Source organism: Poromitra crassiceps, assembly GCF_964638095.1.
Source record: "Poromitra crassiceps genome assembly, chromosome: 10".
NCBI classification, from domain to species: Eukaryota; Metazoa; Chordata; class Actinopteri; order Beryciformes; family Melamphaidae; genus Poromitra; species Poromitra crassiceps.
In genome coordinates, this window is record NC_139631.1 from 7,786,972 (window position 1) to 7,808,077 (window position 21,106).

General features: G+C 46.2%; 1 protein-coding gene across 2 annotated transcripts in view; it reads right to left on the bottom strand.

The window, feature by feature from the left end:
• Positions 1 to 471: 471 nt before the first annotated feature.
• anxa3a (annexin A3a) overlaps positions 472 to 21,106 on the bottom strand; it is a 35,143-nt gene continuing 14,508 nt past the window's right edge. Inside the window, exons 6-15 of one of the 2 annotated variants that reach the window (XM_083644095.1) lie at positions 5,522 to 5,635; positions 5,066 to 5,156; positions 4,663 to 4,742; positions 4,287 to 4,343; positions 4,060 to 4,153; positions 3,844 to 3,939; positions 3,526 to 3,584; positions 2,474 to 2,596; positions 1,535 to 1,648; positions 472 to 794 (exon numbers count right to left, since the gene is read on the bottom strand). In XM_083644095.1, coding sequence (XP_083500221.1) covers positions 1,589 to 1,648; positions 2,474 to 2,596; positions 3,526 to 3,584; positions 3,844 to 3,939; positions 4,060 to 4,153; positions 4,287 to 4,343; positions 4,663 to 4,742; positions 5,066 to 5,156; positions 5,522 to 5,635 — 774 coding nt within the window. In that variant the 3' untranslated portion in view covers positions 472 to 794; positions 1,535 to 1,588. The remainder of the gene's footprint in view (positions 795 to 1,534; positions 1,649 to 2,473; positions 2,597 to 3,525; positions 3,585 to 3,843; positions 3,940 to 4,059; positions 4,154 to 4,286; positions 4,344 to 4,662; positions 4,743 to 5,065; positions 5,157 to 5,521; positions 5,636 to 21,106) is intronic. The other variant, XM_083644094.1, reaches the window with a different exon arrangement.

The window sequence follows — 21,106 nt, forward strand, 5'->3', positions numbered from 1 at the left end:
ACCAGAGGGGGAAAACTGCTCGTTGTGTTGGTGGTACTTGCAGCAACCCATGTTAAGGGCTTGCCCAGGGGTGGATTCGAACTACCGACCTTCAGCTTGCTGGACGGACACGCTAACCACTGCACCAAGAGAGCTAGCTCCCTTGGCAGAGCTGATTAACGTGCCTTTATACTGGGGGAGTGCAGTTTAACCAACCTACTCGCTACCACTCGGGACTCACATTCATTTGGTTACATAAGCACAGCAGAAAAATGTCACAACAAGATAAAGGACATAACAATATTTTCACTATTTTATCTTCTTTTTACTAAAAGGTTTTGCTAACAATATCCCTTTATTTGTTTACTTAAGATGCTTTGCTTACATATTGTTTCCTATTGTAATGGGTTTGATTTACTTTGAAAGACTAATACATATTTGTAAGACACAGACAACAAAACAGACTCAGAAATGCAAGGTATTTCCCCCAAAACAATTTTTTAATAAAAATATTTTTCTTCCCGTTAACACACAGGAATATAGTCATTAGGCAGTTAGAACGTTTTTTCCTCCTCTGGTATTTTGTGGATGCTTGAGTTGATGAAACTCCACTGAGAGGGTGACAAAGTACTGTCAGATGAGAGAGAGAAGGAACGAGGAGAAGGAAATGGAAATATGGAGAGAGATGTAAATGTGTGGTTAGCGTTGGCAGAGAGGGTGAGATCTCAGGAGGGGGGATGTCAACGCTGCTACGACTCATCATCTCCTCCACAGATTTTGAGCAGAACCTTCTCATAATCCCCACGGCAGTCAGACTGAAACCACACACACACAAACAGAATGGGGTATTAGCACTTCAGTTGGCGCGGGACATGTTTCAAATCGATCTTTAAATGCCCTGCGAGTCTCTCCTGAAATTCTCCGGGCTCTGCGTTATCTATGAATATTAATTTCATATGATGCCATCTTTCAAAGCCATTCACTCTGAAGACTACAAAAAAGTTTCAATTAGTAGTTTGAAGATGAAGCGCACATTTGAAATGGAAGGATTAAAGGGATAGTTTGGATTTTTTGACATGTGTTGTATGAGGTACTTGCCGACAGTCAGTATTAGTACGGTACTACATGCAGTAGAATGCAGTTTGGAGAAGTGGAGACCAGGGCAGGACTGGGACAAAAAAATCCTGTAGACATGTAGGCCAAGAACGTGGGCAGCAGTTACTGTAACCTGCTACAGTGCAGATTTCAGCTAAAAACAGGGTGTAAATGACATATTTTCAAGTCAACTTGGCATCTCAGGGCTTGTGGAGACTTGGATTATGCCAGGTGAGCAGTATGGAAACATTTTCTGTTTGTTGTTGTTTCTTTTACATTTTTCCTCATGACCTTTTTCACACTCAGCAGACAGCTCTACTTGCCTAACGCAGCCGGCCTCCATTTCTCCAAACTGGGACCGCGCCGGCTGCATGTAGTACACGGACTGTTGGCGAGTAGTACCTCATACTAGCCCGCATCAAAAAGTGTGAACTATCCCTTTAAGAGTGAGTATGCCTACAGTGAGTCTCAGAGGAGAGGAAGCAGCTCTTCTGGGTCTTGGACGGACAGTTAGCTAGTCGTCTCCTCCACAGATGGCCTTCACACAGTCCCCGTGATCGCCCGACAGATCCGACTGGAGGAGAGCAACACAACCAAGGCAGGAAACCCACGTTTTAGTTTACTGGCCACACTGGCTAGTAGGCTAGATCTCCAAATTCAGCAGATGCTTTCACTAGATTAGAATACTAGCCAATTAGGTTTTTCGGTGAAACAGATTGGAGTTTTAGTTGAACTCAGAAGAAGCTGAGCTGCTCTGAAGGTAGAAAGAAATTGATTGGTTGAGATAAAGCTACACCTAAAGCCTCCAGAGCAGCTGTAGTTCCTGGAAATATTTATACAACTAAAACTCCAACAAGTGCTCCATCTGAAGTGTGCATACTTCAGCAGGTGCTCCAACTGAAGCGTGCTTACTTCAGCAGGTGCTCCAACTGAAGGGTGCTTACTTCAGCAGGTGCTCCAACTGAAGGGTGCTTACTTCAGCAGGTGCTCCAACTGAAGCGTGCTTACTTCAGCAGGTGCTCCAACTGAAGCGTGCTTACTTCAGCAGGTGCTCCAACTGAAGCGTGCTTACTTGCCAGTGTGGCTGGGAGAGAAAACAAATGTACTGGCCTCTTTTTGCCTCTCGGGTTCACCAGGTAGGTGGTGTCTTTTTTCCCCGCTTCTACATTATTCAACTGGGAGTGGAGACCCCACCCACCTGGACTGCCCCAAGTTGCAAAATAAAATAGCCCGCAGAACCCCAGCACCATACACCCTAAAAAGTAAAAGGACAGATCCAAGTGCTACATGTATGGAAGAGACAAATTACATATAGGTCCAAAAAGTGCCAAACGTATCCTTTAAGTGTGAACAAGGCATTGTGGGTAACTGTGTATGGATAAGGAGAGCAGTCCCTCACCTCGATAGCGGAGTGCAGAGAGTAGCTGTAGAGCTTCTTGAACTCGGCCCTGATGTCCAGCAGGTCAACCTCAGAGCGACTCACCATGATCCGGTTCACAGTGGCTTCGTCTGTTCCTCCGCCCTGCACGCACACAGACAGACACACACGCACACACACACACACACACACACACGCACGCACGCACACAGACACGCACGCCCGCACGCAGACACGCACGCACACAGACACACACACACAGACACACGCACGCAGACACGCACGCACACAGACACACACGCGCGCACACAGACACGCACGCACACAGACACACACGCACGCACGCACGCACACACACACACACGCACACAGACACGCACACACACACGCACGCACACAGACACACACACACACGCATGCACGCACGCACACACGCACACAGACACGCACGCACGCACACACAGTCACGCACGCACGCACGCACGCACACAGACACACACCAAGGTCCGTGACATCTTACACAGCTCTGTTTCCCTTCTAGTGTTTATCCTGCATTAGCACTGCATTAGCACTGCATTAGCACTGCAGTAGCACTGCAATAGCACTGCAGCAGACAGTTCTTTATGGAATGTTATTCAGTAACGTTCAACCCAAAATGGTAGATCAGGGGTCAGCAACCTCTGGCACCTGAAGGGTTAACCAGTGGCACGTCGGCGCACAGCAGCGATAAGTGCACAATTGAGATTTTTTGGTAGAAATGTTGACATATTTCAGACTACACCAAATACAGTATATGAACAAGGTCTGTCTAAAGGCATGTATCTGTGTTAAAATTCCACAAAACTACTGTTTCTCTAATCAGATCATCATATTTTATGTGATCTCCCTTTGTTAACTAATGTATAATAACTAATACATTTTTAATTTCCATTCACTGAGCATCCCCTGAAACTGTTTGGAGCCCCCCTGGGGAGGTCCACCTCCCACTTTGAAAACCCCTGATCTACAACCTACATACAATCTATTATAATTATAATAATTATTATAATAATTATTAGTAGTATTATATTCACCTTCATGCTGTCATACAGGCGTTCTGCTAAGTAGGCCGGTACATTCTTCACACATTTCACTGGAGGAGGGACAAAGTTATGTTTAATAATGGGGGGATGGTGTTAATACAAAAGTAAAGTTCACTCTCTTAATCATAACCATTTGACCCCCCCCCCCCCCCCCCTTAATATATGATAGTAAACATTTTTGGTGATCCCATCATCTTTATTTTTGAAATATCGAACCGAGAACATATTTCCCCCCACAAACAGATATACTATATTTTGGACTAAAACCCTTCCCAGTACAATATTGCATCAGTAACTAAATTATATTACCAATAGCCACCAGCAGTTCTTCCAGGTCCCCTGACATCTCTCCTTCAATGCTTTCCTGAAGGCCTTTTCCACTGATATTCTTGTATTCCACAAGAGCTATGCAAAGAAGACAAAGAAAGTGTCACTCTAAAGCCTTAATTACTCTACATTCTCTGTGATTTGTCAAAACCAACTCTGTTGTAGGCCAGCTGGACACAAAGGGTTAACATGACGTACTTTGTCTCAGCTGAGGAATGCTTCTGTGGCACAGGATATCAATGAACTTGGCTTCGTCGGTGCCCCATTTCTTCTCCCCGGCATCGTAAAGAGTCTGAAAGAACATTGTCAAAAGCAACACGCCCAACATGGAGAGACACAATTGTGTTGAAAGATGTTTCACATTTTCCCTAAGCTGAAACACTGCTGCACATCATGCATCACAAGCTGAGTGTTGAGAAAGGCACCTTGGCATCTTCTCTGGCCTTTTCTGTATCTACGATGGTGCTCTCATCTCTTTTGCCCTGGAAATCAAACAAACACATTACATTCACATCAGGTTTGGACTCACTTCACTTTCAATTCAGCCAATTAAAGAAGAATATATTCCCAAATTTGAAGTCTTCTGAAGTCTTACATCCTAGTATCCTGGATGAAATAATCAAAAAATGAATGCTCATTCATCAGTGAACCCAGTTTTTTTAATCCACAATGTCATACATTTTAGCTTGAAATTTTGAGACACACATCAATATAACAACCAGCCAATATTTAGATGTAGGCTAAATAGGGAGACAGGTGGACCAGTAGCATTTTTTTTTCATTTATATAAGTGGGACAAACCTCAGCCAAGAGGAGCAAGGCTGTGGAATATTCTCCAGAAACCTCCTTCTTCAGGTCAAGGGTCAACTTTTTCTCTGTTTCTGTTGGGGAAAACATCCAAGAGGAAACAGATGATAGACCTCCTCCAGATACTTGAAAGGAGTTTCATTTCACTCAGGACTCACGAGGACTCACATTCACTCCTTCACACTGGCGCGAAGTTACGGCACATTTCAGGTTGCTATTCAAGTTTTGGGTCGTCTTAAGACCCTTCTAACACAATTATGTAACAATATTCACTGATAAATTGCAAGTGGCAAAATCGTATTGCCTGCAGTGTAGGCCTACGCATGCAACATCATATCACTGCTTGCTATTTTTATTGGATTGTTTGATAAGAATGAACAGACTTCATGATCTTTACCTTCCAAGTAGACGTCACTCAGAGCTTTGATCTGCTGGTTGGATCTGGAGGTGAAGATTTCAATCAAGATACTGTCCCGCGTCCCGGCTCCCTGCAATGTCACAGTGTTACTCCAGCAGCTGATTGTCTCAATTGCACTTAGATCATGAAAAATAATAATAAAGTAGAAGATATGCAGAGATTTAAGTTCAAGATAAACCACTGGGCCGGAAATCTTGGACTCTTCTATGTGTCCTTTTTATGTCATTATTGTGTATTTTGTATGTATTAATATTTATTTTTTATTTTTTATTTTTATTACGATTATGATTAAGATTATTATGATTATTATTATGATGTGGAAACCTCTGCACACTAAAATGTCCATAAAGTTTCATCTCAGGCATCACAAAGTGAATCTGTGGAATGAAATCTCCCACGGATCAAACAACAATAAGGAGAAATGAGGTGGCTGACTTTCATGGCCTGGGTGACTTCATGGCAGTCGAACGCTGCAGGAGGAGTGACCAGTGCCACCAGGATGTCCTCAAAGTCGCCGTGGGTGTCCCCTTTCAGGTCCTCCTCCAAAGTCTAGGGTAAACACAGGGAGAGATGGCACACACTCATTTGTGTACTCGCTCTCGCACAAAACCACACCCATGCTCATGCAAATAGGCTACTGAACAGGCTTCCAGCATCTACAGGTGAGCAACGCTGTAATTAGCTGCTTCTTATCTGGGTCACCGGAGAGGAAGGAACTTGTAAAATGTTGCTGATGCTGCTATTTAAAGAATGCATGTTCCACCTTCTTTTTTTCTTGAAGTGGAGAATGGAAATCTATAAAAGTAGACATTCCTCTCCAGAGGCCATTTTTAAATAGCTCATGTTTCAAAGTAACTAGCTGTTACATAGTTAAAGTCCCTAGAAACCAAAATCCACAAAAAACTTCTAACTATTAAATTTAGGGTCTTATGTGAGTAATTGTGTGCCTCAGAAAAGAGAGAGAATTACTTTCAACCCTAACCCCAAAAATCGACACTTTTCTACAAGGTCTGGATTTCCATTTCCTCATTGAAGAGAGCGGAGCACGCGGTGCTAAAATGCATGATTTTATCACGTCATAAGATTTAATCGAATCACACACACGCACGCACGCGCGCACACACACACTGACACACACACAGTATCGCTGTGCAGCGCAGCGGCGAGTGTGTTCGCCGAGCAACGCGCGAACGCGAACACACACACACACACACACTCCATCTCTCTTTCCTTCTCTCTCTCTCTCCTTCTCTCTCTCTCTTAACGGAGAGAGAGGTCTCCTCCGAGCAGTCTCCTCCGAGAGCGAGAGAGAGAGAGGAAAAGACCTGCTGCAGAAAATACAATCTAAAATATAATTGATTCTCATGACTTTTGCCATGACTGTCAAACCTAAATTTATATACTTTGCGACGTTCATCATCGTTCAAATTTGGCTGGTGGCTTATTAACATAGGTTCCTGTGATGTGATGAACTCAAAATGCTAAATAATAAAAACATATTTCTGGTTTCCAGGGACTTTAACTATGCACCAGGCCTGAGATCCAAGGAGTGTGTAGGACATGTGTGTAGTTTACATGATTTCTGGGTTTTGAAGTTCTCACAGCCAGTTGGAGCCGTCTGTGAGTAGACCCAGCTGGCACACAACGTCATTAGACGTTGATCTTTGGTTGGATGGAGGTCGTGACGTCCGTGACCATAATCCAATGTCAGTCCAACGTCTAATGTCAACGTCAGGTTGACGGTTAATACTGACGACATCTGACGTTGATATTATGTTGGTTTTAAGTTGTGTTTTTAAATAACCAAAATCCAACGTCTGGTAAACGTTGTAATATTAACATCCACACAACGTTAAATTCTAACATCATCAGACGTTGATATTTAGTCGATTTTAAGTTGTGTTATAAAGTAACTAAAATCCAACGTCTTCTAAACATCCCAATATTAACGTCATTATAACGTAAAATCCCAACATCATTAGACGTTGAGATTATGTTGATTTTAAGTTGTGTTATAAAGTACCTAAAATCCAACGTCTTCTAAACATCCCAATATTAACGTCAATATAACGTAAAATCCCAACATCATTAGACGTTGATATTATGTTGGTTTCAAGTTGTGTTTTTAAATAACCAAAATCCAACGTCTGTTAAACGTTGTAATATTAACATCCACACAACGTCAAATTCTAACATCATCAGACGTTGATATTTAGTCGATTTTAAGTTATGTTATAAAGTAACTAAAATCCAACGTCTTCTAAACATCCCAATATTAACGTCATTATAACGTAAAATCCCAACATCATTAGACGTTGATAATATGTTGGTTTTAAGTTGTGTTTTTAAGTAACAAAAATCTAACGTCTGTTAAACGTTGTAATATTAACGTCCCCACAACGTTAAATTCTAACATCATCAGACGTGGATATTTAGTCGATTTTTAGTTATGTTATAAAGTAACTAAAATCCAACGTCTTCTAAACATCCCGATATTAACGTCATTATAACGTAAAATTCCAACATCATTAGACGTTGAGATTATGTTGATTTTAAGTTGTGTTATAAAGTAACTAAAATCCAACGTTTTCTAAACATCCCAATATTAACGTCAATATAACGTAAAATCCCAACATCATTAGACGTTGATATTATGTTGGTTTTAAGTTGTGTTTTTAAATAACAAAAATCTAATGTCTGTTAAACGTTGTAATATTAACTTCCCCACAACGTTAAATTCTAACATCATCAGACGTGGATATTTAGTCGATTTTAAGTTGTGTTTTAAAGAAACTGAAATCCTACGTCTTTAAACGTTCCAATATTAACATCAATATAACGTAAAAACCCAACATCATTAGACGTTTATATTATGTTGGTTTTACGTTGTGTTTTTAAGTAACCAAAATCCAACGTCTGGTAAACGTTGTAATGTTACTGTCCACACAACGTTAAATTCTAACATCATCAGACGTTGACATTTAGTCGATTTTAAGTTGTGTTATAAAGAAACTAAAATCCAACGTCTTCTAAACGTTCCAATATTAACGTCAATATAACGTAAAATCCCAACATCATTAGACGTTGATATTTTATTGGTTTTAAGTTGTGTTTTTAATTAACCAAAATCCAACGTCTGTTAAACATTGTAATATTAACATCCACACAACGTTAAATTCGAACATCATCAGACGTTGATATTTAGTCGATTTTAAGTTGTGTTTTAAAGAAACTAAAATCCAACGTCTTCTAAACGTCCCAATATTAACATCAATATAACATAAAATCCCAACATCATTAGACGTTGAAATTCTGATGGTTTTAAGTTGTGATTTTAAGTAACCAAAAATCCAACGTCTGTTAAACTTTGTAATATTACCGTCCACACAACGTTAAATTAGAACATCATCAGACGTTGATATTTAGTCGATTTTAAGTTGTGTTATAAAGTAACTAAAATCCAACGTCTTCTAAACATCCCAATATTAATGTCAATATAACGTAAAATCCAAACATCATTAGACGTTGAGATTATGTTGATTTTAAGTTGTGTTTTTAAGTAACCAAAATCCAACGTTTGTTAAACGTTTTAACATTAACGTCCACATAACGTTAAATTCTAACATCATTAGACGTTGATATTTAGTTGATTTTAAGTTGTGTTTTAAAGAAACTAAAATCCAACGTCTTCTAAACGTCCCAGTATTAACGTCAATATAACGTAAAATCCCAACATCATTAGACGTTCATATTTTGTTGGTTTTAAGATATGTTTTTAAGTAACCAAAATCCTACGTTTGTTAAACATTGCAATATTAACGTCCACACAACGTTAAATTCTAACATCATCAGACGTTGATATTTAGTCGATTTTAAGTTGTGTTATAAAGTAACTGAAATCCAACGTCTGTTAAACGTAGTAATATTACCGTCCACACAACGTTAAATTCTAACATCATCAGACGTTGATATTTAGTCGATTTTAAGTTGTGTTATAAAGTAACTAAAATCCAACGTCTTCTAAACATCCCAATATAAATGTCAATATAACGTAAAATCCCAACATCATTAGACGTTGAGATTATGTTGATTTTAAGCTGTGTTGTTAAGTAACCAAAATCCAACGTTTGTTAAATGTTTTAACATTAACGTCCACATAACGTTAAATTCTAACATCATTAGACGTTGATATATAGTTGATTTTAAGTTGTGTTTTAAAGAAACTAAAATCCAACGTCTTCTAAACGTCCCAGTATTAACGTCAATATAACGTAAGATCCCAACATCATTAGACGTTTATATTTTGTTGGTTTTAGAATATGTTTTTAAGTAACCACAATCCTACGTCTGTTAAACATTGCAATATTAACGTCCACACAACGTTAAATTCTAACATCATCAGACGTTGATATTTAGTCGATTTTAAGTTGTGTTATAAAATAACTAAAATCCAACGTCTTCTAAACATCCCAATGTTAATGTCAATATGACGTAAAATCCAAACATCATGAGATGTTGAGATTATGTTAATTTTATGTTGTGTTGTTAAGTAACCAAAATCCAACGTTTGTTAAACGTTTTAACATTAACGTCCACACAATGTTAAATTCTAATATCATTAGACATTGATATTTAGTTGATTTTAAGTTGTGTTGTAAAGGCTCTCTGCGTGCGATAGGTCTGCTCTGGGCAAATTGCCGGCGAGACGATGAGGGAGACGGCCGCCCTGTGAAGCATCTGGGGCTCCTGCCTCACCGTCCGCAAAGGCATGTCCTCTGGCTGGCCTGTAAGGGCCAGCTGCTGTGCTGCTGGATGTAGGAGCACGGTCCACTCTGAGCGGTCGTCCATTATGGCGTATGTGTCCAGCCTCTGGTCCCCATGTTGGGTCACCACTTTGCAGACCTTACGGAGGGCATGACGGTTTCCCCATGGAGGTTTCCCAGTGTAGTCGCCCCCCCCCCCCCCCCCCCGGTTCCCCCTGGGGGAGCAGGGTGGCTTGATCCGTCAGGGGGAGCCGGGTGGCCGCTTCTTTCTGGGGGAACGGGCTTGGGGCCCGTTCTTGGCTTCCTCTGCTCGGACTTCTTGGCATCCCTAGAGGCCTTGGCTGGAGTTGTCTCCATGAGCCCGGGCAGGGCCAGGAGGTGAATTCCGGGAATAGGTAATCGTGATGGCTGGTCCCGCCCTCTGGGGGGGTCCCAGCTGTCGTGTCCGGCTATCTTGTGGGAATGGTTGACGCCGGCCGGCTGACTGTGCCCCGTGCTGTTGGTCCCAACGTTCGCCATGCCTACCTGAGTGTGGTGTATCCCAGTGGCGGGCTCGGCGGAGCCGTGCCCGTTGCACTCTATTGCATGCTCAGGGTCGGCGACCTTTGTTGGCGGACGTGTCCTGGGTGCGGGTGTTGGTGGCATTGGCAATGGCCGTTGCCCTTGTCTGGGCAGTGGAACCGGGGGTTGCGTAGTTTAGGTCATTGGCTCTGGGGCTGCCGTGCTGACCTGACCCTGGTCGTGGGAGGTGCGAGGCACGGGTGAAATGTTGAGCCGGGGTGCGGGCACCGGTAAAGTGGGTGGCGCCCTCCGGGGTGCTAACCCTGAGGCCGGTACGCACGCCGGCTCGAAGGACCAGTTTGTATGGAAGTTTATGTGCTTGCCTTGTGTGAAGTGTGAAGTTGCTGGATCTTAGGTAAGGGCTCACGGGCAGTGGTCGATTAGAACCACAGAGATGTCTTTTCAGGCTTTAATGAAATATCAGGCAGATAGGAGCAAGGCAGAAGCCACGTATAGAGCTTACAGATTGCAGAAAGGGGAATAGGACCAAGAAGCATATCATAACAGAACAACACCTTTTTATACCCCCCCACATTCAGGGTATGACACCGTTGGTGATGTCACAACGTCCGGGGAGGTATGACATCATCGGTGACCTCATAAAGTCACGTCTGCCATCACAGTCAGCCTAGACCGTCTGCCATCGCTGATGACCTCACAGGTGAACTCTGACATCATCATCGCTGATGTCATGGCGGTGTCATCATCATTACGTCGTTGGCTCTGGAGCTGCCGTGCTGACCTGACCCCGGTCATGGGAGGTGCGAGGCACGGGTGAAATGTTGAGCCGGGGTGCGGGCACCGGTGAAGTGGGTGGCGCCCTCCGGGGTGCTAACCCTGAGGCCGGGACGCACGCCTGCCTCTGGTCTTGGGAGGCGGGAGGCACAGGTGGAACTGCCTGCTAGCCTGAGTCGTTTTTGAGATATAAGCTTTTACATATTACATGATAAAGCATGCGCGGTGTACACCAACATATGCAGGGTGAACACGGCTGTTTCTCAAGAGAGGTGAGGGCTAGAAGGCTGATCTTTTGGTATGTTTGTGGCACCCCCTGCTACTCTACGACCACCAAGTGTCAGCCTTCTAGCCCACACACAGCCCGCCCACATGCCACCAGGGCTACTTACTATCTAAATTGATCTCAGAAGGGTGGGGGGTGACGCCCCTTGGCCTCGCCCACTTCCATTTAAGGTTATCATTGTAGTTCAGGACCTCCGGCTGAACAGACGTGCAAAGAATTTAGTCATTCTATCCATCCGTTGCAATGCTATGGCAAATTAGCTGTTCCCCGGCCTTCTGAGCGACCCTGATTGGCTCTCATCTTGGCATGGCTTAACGGAATGAAGCGATATTCGCTACACCAGTTCAGGACCTCCGGCTGAACACACGTGCAAAAAATTTAGTCATTCTATCCATCCGCTGCAATGTTATGGCAAATTAGCTGTTCCCCGGCCTTCTGAGCGACCCTGATTGGCTCTCATCTTGTCATGGCTTAACGGAATGAGGCGATATTCGCTACACTAGTTCAAGACCTCCAGCTGAACACACGTGCAAAAAATTTAGTCATACTCTCTATCCGCTGCAATGTTATGGCAAATTAGCTGTTCCCCAGCCTTCTGAGCGACCCTGATTGGCTCTCATCTTGGCATGGCTTAACGGAATGAGGCGATATTCTCTACACTAGTTCAGGACCTCCCCCTGAACACACGTGCAAAAAATGTAGTCATTCTATCCATCCGTTGCAATGCTATGGCAAATTAGCTGTTCCCCGGCCTTCTGAGCGACCCTGATTGGATCTCATCTTGGCATGGCTTAACGGAATGAGGCGATATTCGCTACACTAGTTCAGGACCTCCGGCTGAACACACGTGCAAAAAATTTAGTCATTCTTTCCATCCGCTGCAATGTTATGGCAAATTAGCTGTTCCCCAGCCTTCTGAGCGACCCTGATTGGCTCTCATCTTGTGCATCTAGTCTTGTAGCGAAGCTTGTGGGCTTGCCTCGTGAAGTGTGCTGGATCGAAGTTGAGGGCTCACGGGCAGTGGTCGATCAGAACCACAGAGATGTCGGTCCTCGGATGCGGTTGAAGGAATACCACTCGTGACCTGGCTGGTTGTAGGCAGTCGGTCACGAGGGCCTGGCTGGTTGTAAGACAGCCAGGGTTCAGCTCGGGTTCGGATTTGGTCGTGGTAAGGGTAGACATTATGAAGTAGAAAAGAAGTATATAAGAAGTAAGTATACCGGATACAGCGTCACAGAACACCTTGTATATATATGTTATGTCTGACATCGCCGATGACCTCACAGGTGAACTCTATGCTATGACATCATCGGTGACCCCGTAAAGTCCCGTCTGCCATCACAGTCAGCCTAGACCGCCTGACGTCGCCGATGACCTCACAGGTGACCTCTGACGTCATCATTGATGATGTCACGGCAGTGTCATCGTCATTACGTCATTGGCGCGCCGGTTCGCGAGCATCGACTGCCCCAAGAACAGGCCTAACGGTGGGCCATTATGGACCCTTTTCTACAAGTCTATTGAGGGTAATCTTCAGCCACATCAATCACATGGTTTCCTCCCGGTGTGCAGGGACCATATTTTCCATTGGGTAATGTGGGACGTGCACACGGTGACCTTGGAACTTTGACCCCACATGCCTGTCACTCTACTGAGGGATGGTACGCTCATGTGTATATTACAAGTCTTTGGTGTCTAAACATGATTATGAAACAATAAACTCCCCAAGTCCTTCAGGAAAAAAAGTTCCTTTGATCAACCTCTGCCCTGGGGGCCTGACAGCCCTTATGCCGCTGAGTCCAATGTTAGCAAAACGTTCTCTGAACATGGTAGCACTCCAATCTTTTAATATGTTGTATATGGGTCCCATATGAGTAGATTTGTGTTGTTTGGTGCCAATCGCTTTTCTCGTTTCAAGATTGCGGGCGCTGGAACATACACAGTCGTGCCAAAATGAAATGGCCGCCATTCAACCAAAAATGGATGAAACGACTTGAAACTTGACATAACACCTCATTTCTATGGGTGAAGTAAACCGCAGGACAACACACTGCGGCCCCCACGGACCCCGCCCGCAGCAAAGCACCCCCGACGTTCACTTCACATCAAAGATGCCTTGCCACAAGCAGAAACCGCAGGAGCTACGACATGCCGCCCCCACGGCGGTATTCCTTGGTGAGAGTGTGGCCAGAGCACTCACACCGTTGGAAACCCTTCTACATCCTCAGCAGGTATCTCAGGGTCACCAGCGTTTCGCCCCCCCAGCCTGTACGCCTCGCCTGAGTGGGGCTGCGAAGATTAATCTTCGTCTGTAGAAGGGCTCCAACTGCGAGCTCTAGTCAGCCACACCCATCTTGCACCCCTTCTTCTTGTGCTCTGAGCAGGTTGAGCAAAGAGGTCCAGGGCACTGTGGTTTAACTCCTGACCCCGGTCCTCCGCCGACTAACAAGCAGTACTAATAAACCCAGAGATAACTCTCTGGATAGTATCAGGTGCTTTGCGTTGCTGTAGCTGCTCTTTGCACTTGGTCTTGTACTTGTAGCTAGCTTGCGCAGTGCCTCAGGGTGCCAGCCCTAACACTGTTGCGTGCCGTCTTTCCGAGCTGTCATCCGTTCTTTCACAGATGTCCGTGGGTCTTCCCCCACCGCCAATCTATACATATATTATGAATATATACTATAGTCAGATTTACATTCAAACATAAGTTGCTGCTATTTGGGCTACTTGGTGTTGGTGTGTGCTGTCTGGGCTACTTAATAATATATAATAATAATCATAAAAAAGGTATTCTGAACAAAGTAGCGCTCCGCCCTTTTAACCCACATTTTTTCTTCAAACGACACGAAACGTCAGCATCTGCATCGTTAGACTGTCCTACACAAAAGTATCAAAAGTACCTAGGGTAATTAGGTTGTATTTGTGATGTCATCAGTCACTCGAGCAATTGTGATGCCATCAGTGATGTCACTCGAGCAATTGTGATGTCATAAATCCTTCCTGGCTCACCCTATATAAGTGGAAGCAGTGTGTCCATCCTGGCTCACCCTATATAAGTGGAAGCAATGTGTGTTTTTACATGCAAGCATCCAGTCCCATAAAACACCACTATTATGTTTAGGTAGAGGCTAAATAATCACACCATGTTGCTTGTTTCATGCTCTTTACTTCCCTGCCGTAAACCCACGCTTTTACAACAATGCCGTACATCGGGTGCAGTAACTCTTAAAGGCACAGTAACATGTACCTAAGTTAACAAGGCCAACCAGGCCGTAACATAACGTTATCAGACAACATTTTCTCCCCCCACCCCCCTTTTAAAGAACATAACATTCAGTCCACAACCCCCTGTGTCCCTTATCACCCAGTCACATAGTCTCCATGCCAGGCGGGCGGGACCCTCACTCTGAGGGCGCGCAGGCTGGGGAACAGCCTCTGGCTGTGGCGGTAGGTTACCCCCCACCCGATTTGCTCCTGGTCTGGGCTGCCAGCCGAGCGCCGTCGCTGCAGACAGGGGTGGTGCAGGTGCTGTTGGAGCTGCGACTCTGTGCAGGCGGTTTGCGTGCCAGCGGCTCCCGTTGTCCAGTCTGTACGTGGCCGGACCCAGCAGCTGAGTCACCTGGAGGGGTTCAGACCAGAATGACTTCAGCTTGTTCTGGCGGTGGGGATGTTTAATCCTGACCCAGTCCCCTGCAGACAGTGTGGGGGTCTGTACTCTGCGAGAGGCATCAAACCTCCTTTTCATCTGGGCCTGTGAACCTTGGACCCGGGCTCTGACTTTCTGGAGCCCTGGCCTCTCTTGTGCAGGAGCTGGCTCAGCTCTCAAACAGTCCAGTGGTTGCTTTAGCTTGCGCCCGATCATGAGCAGTGCAGGTGACACCCCCGTGGTGGAGTGCTTGGATGCCCGGATGGTCAGGAGAGTTTGGTTGAGTGCGGCACTGAAGGTTTTCCCTTCCTCCAGGCAGGCTCGGATTCCATTTTTGAGGGTTTTATTTAGTCTTTCCACCCCCCCATTACACTCCGGGTGATACACTGCTGTCCTGATGTGTCTGATGGACCGCAGTGCCAGGAACTCTGATAACTCTGCTGATGCAAATTGGGGCCCATTGTCCGTTGTGATGACACTGGGTAGGCCCCATCGCCCAAACAGGTTGGTGAGGCGGTCGATGACTGTGTGTGTGGTGATGGAGCTCAGTTCGACAGCCTCCGGCCACTTCAAATGCAGGTCATGCACCACCAGCAGGTAGCGCGCATGTGCGGGCGCCCCATGGAGCTCCCCACAGAGGTCAACCTGGATATGTTCCCATGGTGCAGATGGCCAAGGGATTGGAGTGAGGGGTGCTGTAGCCGGCTGGCCTGTCTTCCCGCTCAGAAGGCAGCAGGCGCAGTTACGCACCAGCTCCTCTATGTCAGAGTCTATATGGGGCCACCACACTGTATCTCTGCAACGTTGCTTCACCTTGACCACCCCCAGATGCCCCTCGTGCGCCATGTGCAGTATTCCGGCCCTCAGAGTCTCCGGTACAATGGTGCGGTGGCCGTGAGCGAGGCACACAGCCCCCCAGCAGGAGAGCTCATCACGGACCCGGTGGTAGGGAAGCAGATTGTCGTCCACCGTGGCAGGCCAGCCATCTTGGACATAAGCCCGGAGGGTTTTGAGAGTCTCGTCTTCAGCTGAGGCCTGCTGCAGCTCTGCCAGGGTGACTACCGTGCTGAGGGGCCCATGCAGAATGTTGACCCAGTCTTCGTCGTCCTCCAAATCGGGTGTCACCCCACCCGTCTCCTTCGTCACGGAGACCGCTCTGGATAGGAGGTCAGCCGCTGTATTAGCACGCCCCGGCACAAACTTAAGGCTGAAGTTGTACTGATTCAGCCTATCAGCCCACCTCAGCAGTCTGATGGGCCTGTGCCCCGAGCCCCGGGTTGCCAGCAGTGCCGTCAGCGCCTGATGGTCCGTGCGGATGGTGAAGGTACAGGGCGTTCCACCCCCTCCTGGACCTGGGAGAGCACCGCACCAAGCGCCACCCCAGAAGCATCACAGGTGACCAAGGTGGGTGCGCTCAGACTGAAATGCGTCAATGTGGGTGGGGACGTAAGCTGCTGCTTGATGGCATGCACGGCCTCATGGCAGGCAGGGGTCCACTCCCACACAGCATCCTTTCTGAGCAGCTGGCGCAGGGGGGCAGTTGAGTCAGAGTAGTGTGGTATGAACCGCAGATAGTAGGTGGCCATCCCCAGGAAAGAGGAGAGATGGGATGGCGACTGCGGGTCTGGCAGGGACAGAATGGCTTCAGTGTGGGACATGATCGGGGCAATACCGTCCTTGGAGAGCCTGAAGCCGAGGAACTCGACCTCCGCAACTCCAAACACGCACTTTTCAGCATTAAGTGTGACCCCCTGCTGTTCAAAACGTTGAAAAACCTGCTCCAGGCGAGCATCGTGCAGCGCGGTGGAGGGTGCATGTACCACTACGTCGTCCAGGTAGATGGAGACCCCCTGGATTCCGGCCAGGATGAGTGACATCTTCTGAAAGCAACTTGGGGCCGATGACAGTCCAAACGCCATGCGTTTATATCTGAAAACCCCCACGTGCGTGACAAACGCTGTGAGGCTCATGCTGGCAGGTGCCAGGCGAGTCTGCAGGTAGCCGTGACGTAAATCCATCTTACTGAAGACAATGGAGCCGTGGAAATGACTAGTAAGCTCCTCTGCCGTGGGTAGAGGGTACTTATCCGGGATGATGGCTTTGTTTACATCCGTCAGGTCGACACAGAGGCGCAGCCCGCCCCCCCGTTTCTTGGCTATCACCAAGTTGGACACCCACGGTGATGCGTTGATTGGTTCAATGACATCCCCCTCCACCAGGCAGCGTAGCTCCGCCTCCACTGCATCACGGAGGGCGAGGGGAATGCACAGCAGAGGCTGGATAACGGGGCGGACACACAGGTCAACAGTAGGCCGGTGAACAAATCCAGACGCAGCCCAGCCCTTTAAACAGATGTGGGAAACGGTCGGGCCAGGAAATGGCGACCTGCAGGACATGCAGGCCCCTCGCATCAGTCATAGTAAAGCCCAGGGCGAGGAACAGATCAAGACCCATGATGTTGGCTCCCCTCTGTGTGATGTAGAACTTGGTGTCAGGGGCAAATTGTTGGTCATATCTGACAGGAAGGCGGGCCACACCCAAAGTGGAGATGGGGGAGTGGCCATAACCCGACAGAGCGTTACCTGCTGCTTCCAAAGGCACGTGTTTGAAGAGTCAATCATACGTGCATTTGTTCAGTATTGACACTTTTGCCCCCGTGTCCACCAGGAGCGGTACGCTTGCTCCACCCACACGACATGTGCAATGCTTGAGTGAGGTCTGTGGGCTCTGTATTGTGTTGATTGGAACAACAGCTGTATCTGAGTGGGCAGGAGGGGAGCGACAGCAGCGTGCAAAATGATTCATCATGTTGCAGTTACGACAGCGCTTGCCCACAGCAGGGCATGACTGATCTCTGGTTGCATGTCTAGAGGAGCCACAGTTATTACAGCACTTGGGCCCGCCCTCTCTAAGGCCTCTGTCCACTCTCTGTACATCCCAACTGTCACTCACCACGTCTGCAGCAGCGGTCCCTGCCGTCTCCTGAGCCACAGTCTGAACTGACGGGGCGAATGACGTCACAGGCTCGTGCACAGCGCGGCCCAACTTGCGCACCTCCGATAGAGCCGTTTCCAACTGCTTCCCAATCACTAACGCATCCGCCAGTGTCATGGAGTCTGGCTCCAGTAACAGCCTCTCTCTCAGCTGGTTACAGGACGTTTTCTCTATCAGTTGGTCCACTATAAGTCCATTCTCTAAAACCCCAAAGTCACAAAGCCTAGCCAGCTCGCGCAAGGCAGACACAAAGTGCGCGACCATCTCACCCGGCTTCTGAGCCCTCTGACGAAACTCAAAGCGGTGCATGCGTCGGCTCCTTCCCGTGCTGAAGTGAGACTTTAGGGCCGCGGTAGCTGTAGCATACGAGCCATCCGTTAACGTGAGTGTGGCGAAGATCCGCTGTCCCTCCTGGCCGAGGCAGTGGCGGAGGAGCGCGCACTTCCTATCCTCTTCCAAATCGAGTGCCCCAAAGCCAGCAAATAATCCTCAAACGACCTCTGCCATCGATCCCAGGGAACAGCTGGGTCACTGGGGACGGGTAAAAAAGGTGGCGGCGGCGGCAAAATCAAGTCAGCCATCCTCGCTAAATAGGCTAAATAATCACACCATGTTGCTTGTTTCATGCTCTTTACTTCCCTGCCGTAAACCCACGCTTTTACAACAATGCCGTACATCGGGTGCAGTAACTCTTAAAGGCACAGTAACATGTACCTAAGTTAACAAGGCCAACCAGGCCGTAACATAACGTTATCAGACATAACAACCACCACCAAGCATCCAGTCAGCAATGGGTCGTGCCCGGCCACAACCCATTGCTGCGCAGCAGCTATAATTTTAATTATATTTTATTGGGGATACTGTAATCCTTTAAGGGACCACTCTCATTTGTTTTGAAACCATGCAGTAGCTATAGTAAAGATAAATTAAAATGTGCAATGTGTATACAGTGTTCCTGGCCATGGCATAAGGGGTTATCATACCAGTTTTTTATAAAGCAGGCTCTGGTAATGTTATACCTTCAAGGATTTTAGTAACCACATACTACTACTGATGTTGTAGAGGTTTTAAAGGCAGCCGTGGGGGACCAGTTCCCACCATCAGCTGTCTCTCTCAAGGGCCTGGCTCAGGTCTTGAAGCTTGCGTTGACACGGGTGTGTCTGCCAGGACACGGTCTAATAATCTCTGAGTACTTCTAATTATCCCGTCCTGTTCCGGACTGCTATTGGCTTCGTCTCCTGAATCACTCTGCATGGGGCGTGGTGTTCGTGGCATAGTTAAGAAGAGCTCATTCTACTTGATGTCATACATCGTCGGCAGGGGCATCACATCTGTCATGATGTCACAGGGCAGCATTGTGATGTCATGGATGGACTCAGGGATGTCATGTGATGGACTCAGAAGGCCCAGAATGTGCCCTGGGAGCTGGCCGGCCCCTGGTGTTGATGCGAAGTCTCCGAAACAACTGACATAATTATTGTTATTGTTATTATTATTGTTATTATTATTGTTATGATTGCTATTATTGTGATTACTATTATTATTATTATTAGTATTATTATTATTATTAGTATAATAATAATAATAATAATAATAATAATAATAATAATAAAGTCTGACATTTAGTCATTTCTGGTCATATCAAAATCAAGACTGAGCAATTACAACATTTTGATCAAACACAAATATAAGTAAAATGAATAACAAAAAAGAAGTCAGAGGTCTAATCATAAATCAAAATCTGATTGATTGTCTGTACTACCAACAGGAAAGACAGATCCTCAAGAACAGATTGGAGAGCAATCGAATCAAGCTGGAGTTAAAATAAATATTGCAGTTGAATTCAGGGAATGTGGGGTATAGGGATATATTTTTTTTTAGAGGAAACTGGACGAAATAGAAGAATATAGTCAGGATAGTGTTTTAGAAGTCCGTTCTGATCCACACTCCATTTCAGAAGGTGGCGGTAATGCACCATAAGTTGTTTGCCAACCGCCATAAAACACTACTAGAAGAAGAAGAAGCTGGCCTGAGTTTGAAGTTCCTGCGCGGGTTAAAGCATGAAGATGTTCACTTTTTGGCTCTCATCGGATGGTCTCATGGGATTAGCAGTATATTCAACTAAAGTAAGCAGGAAAGGTAAGTCCACTACTAGTAACAAATGAGGTTAGACCAGCCAAATCTGTGTTTTTAAGTCGCGCAAAGTGACGCTAATGGCGTTAGCATTAACGTTAGCATTGAGCTAACGCTGATGTACCACAGCCTGCCAGTTAACTTTCAGACCATGTCCGGCTAATTTGAATGAGTTTAGACTTATTTTAGTTTAAAGTGTGTTGTTACTAGTTAGCTTGCTAGCTAGGAGTTCTCTTCACAATGCATGGCTTGCAGAAATGGAAATTCGGGGACTGCCCCCTAGTCCGATACCTCACGAGTCCGATACCTCACGAGTCCGACACCTCATGGTTTTGGGTTAGGGTCTGGGGGAGGTTAGGTTTAGGCGTGGGGTGGGAGAGGTTAGGTTTTGGGTTAGGGTCTGGGGGAGGTTAGGTTTAGGCGTGGGGGTGGGAGAGGTTAGGTTTTGGGTTAGGGTCTGGGGGAAGTTAGCCTCTTTTTTCGGACTCGTGAGGTGTCGGACTCGTGAGGTATCGGACTCGTGCCATGGCACCGGAAATTCTGGGCCAAACTCAATTTATTTGGTGCAGGGTAATGGATAGCACAACTTAGTTGTGTCTTCTGATTTACTTCTCAACATGTGCTCATTAGCTCAGTGTCTATCAAAGTGTTTGTATGCAAAATGAGAATGTAGTGGGTAGCTTCAGCAGCACACATTGCTGTGTATTAATGTGTAAATGTATTCTTGTTAAGTTAGCTAAGAAAGCAGTATGATGAAACAGTATGAGATTTTGGTTGATTAAATTGATTGAGGACAAGGATGTTTTTACTCTATAGACCAGGAAATAACTGGGCCTGTAAGATGTTTCCCACCTGCTGCTGCAGTGTCCTCCCTGAAATCCATCCACAGCTTTCCCCCACCTGGA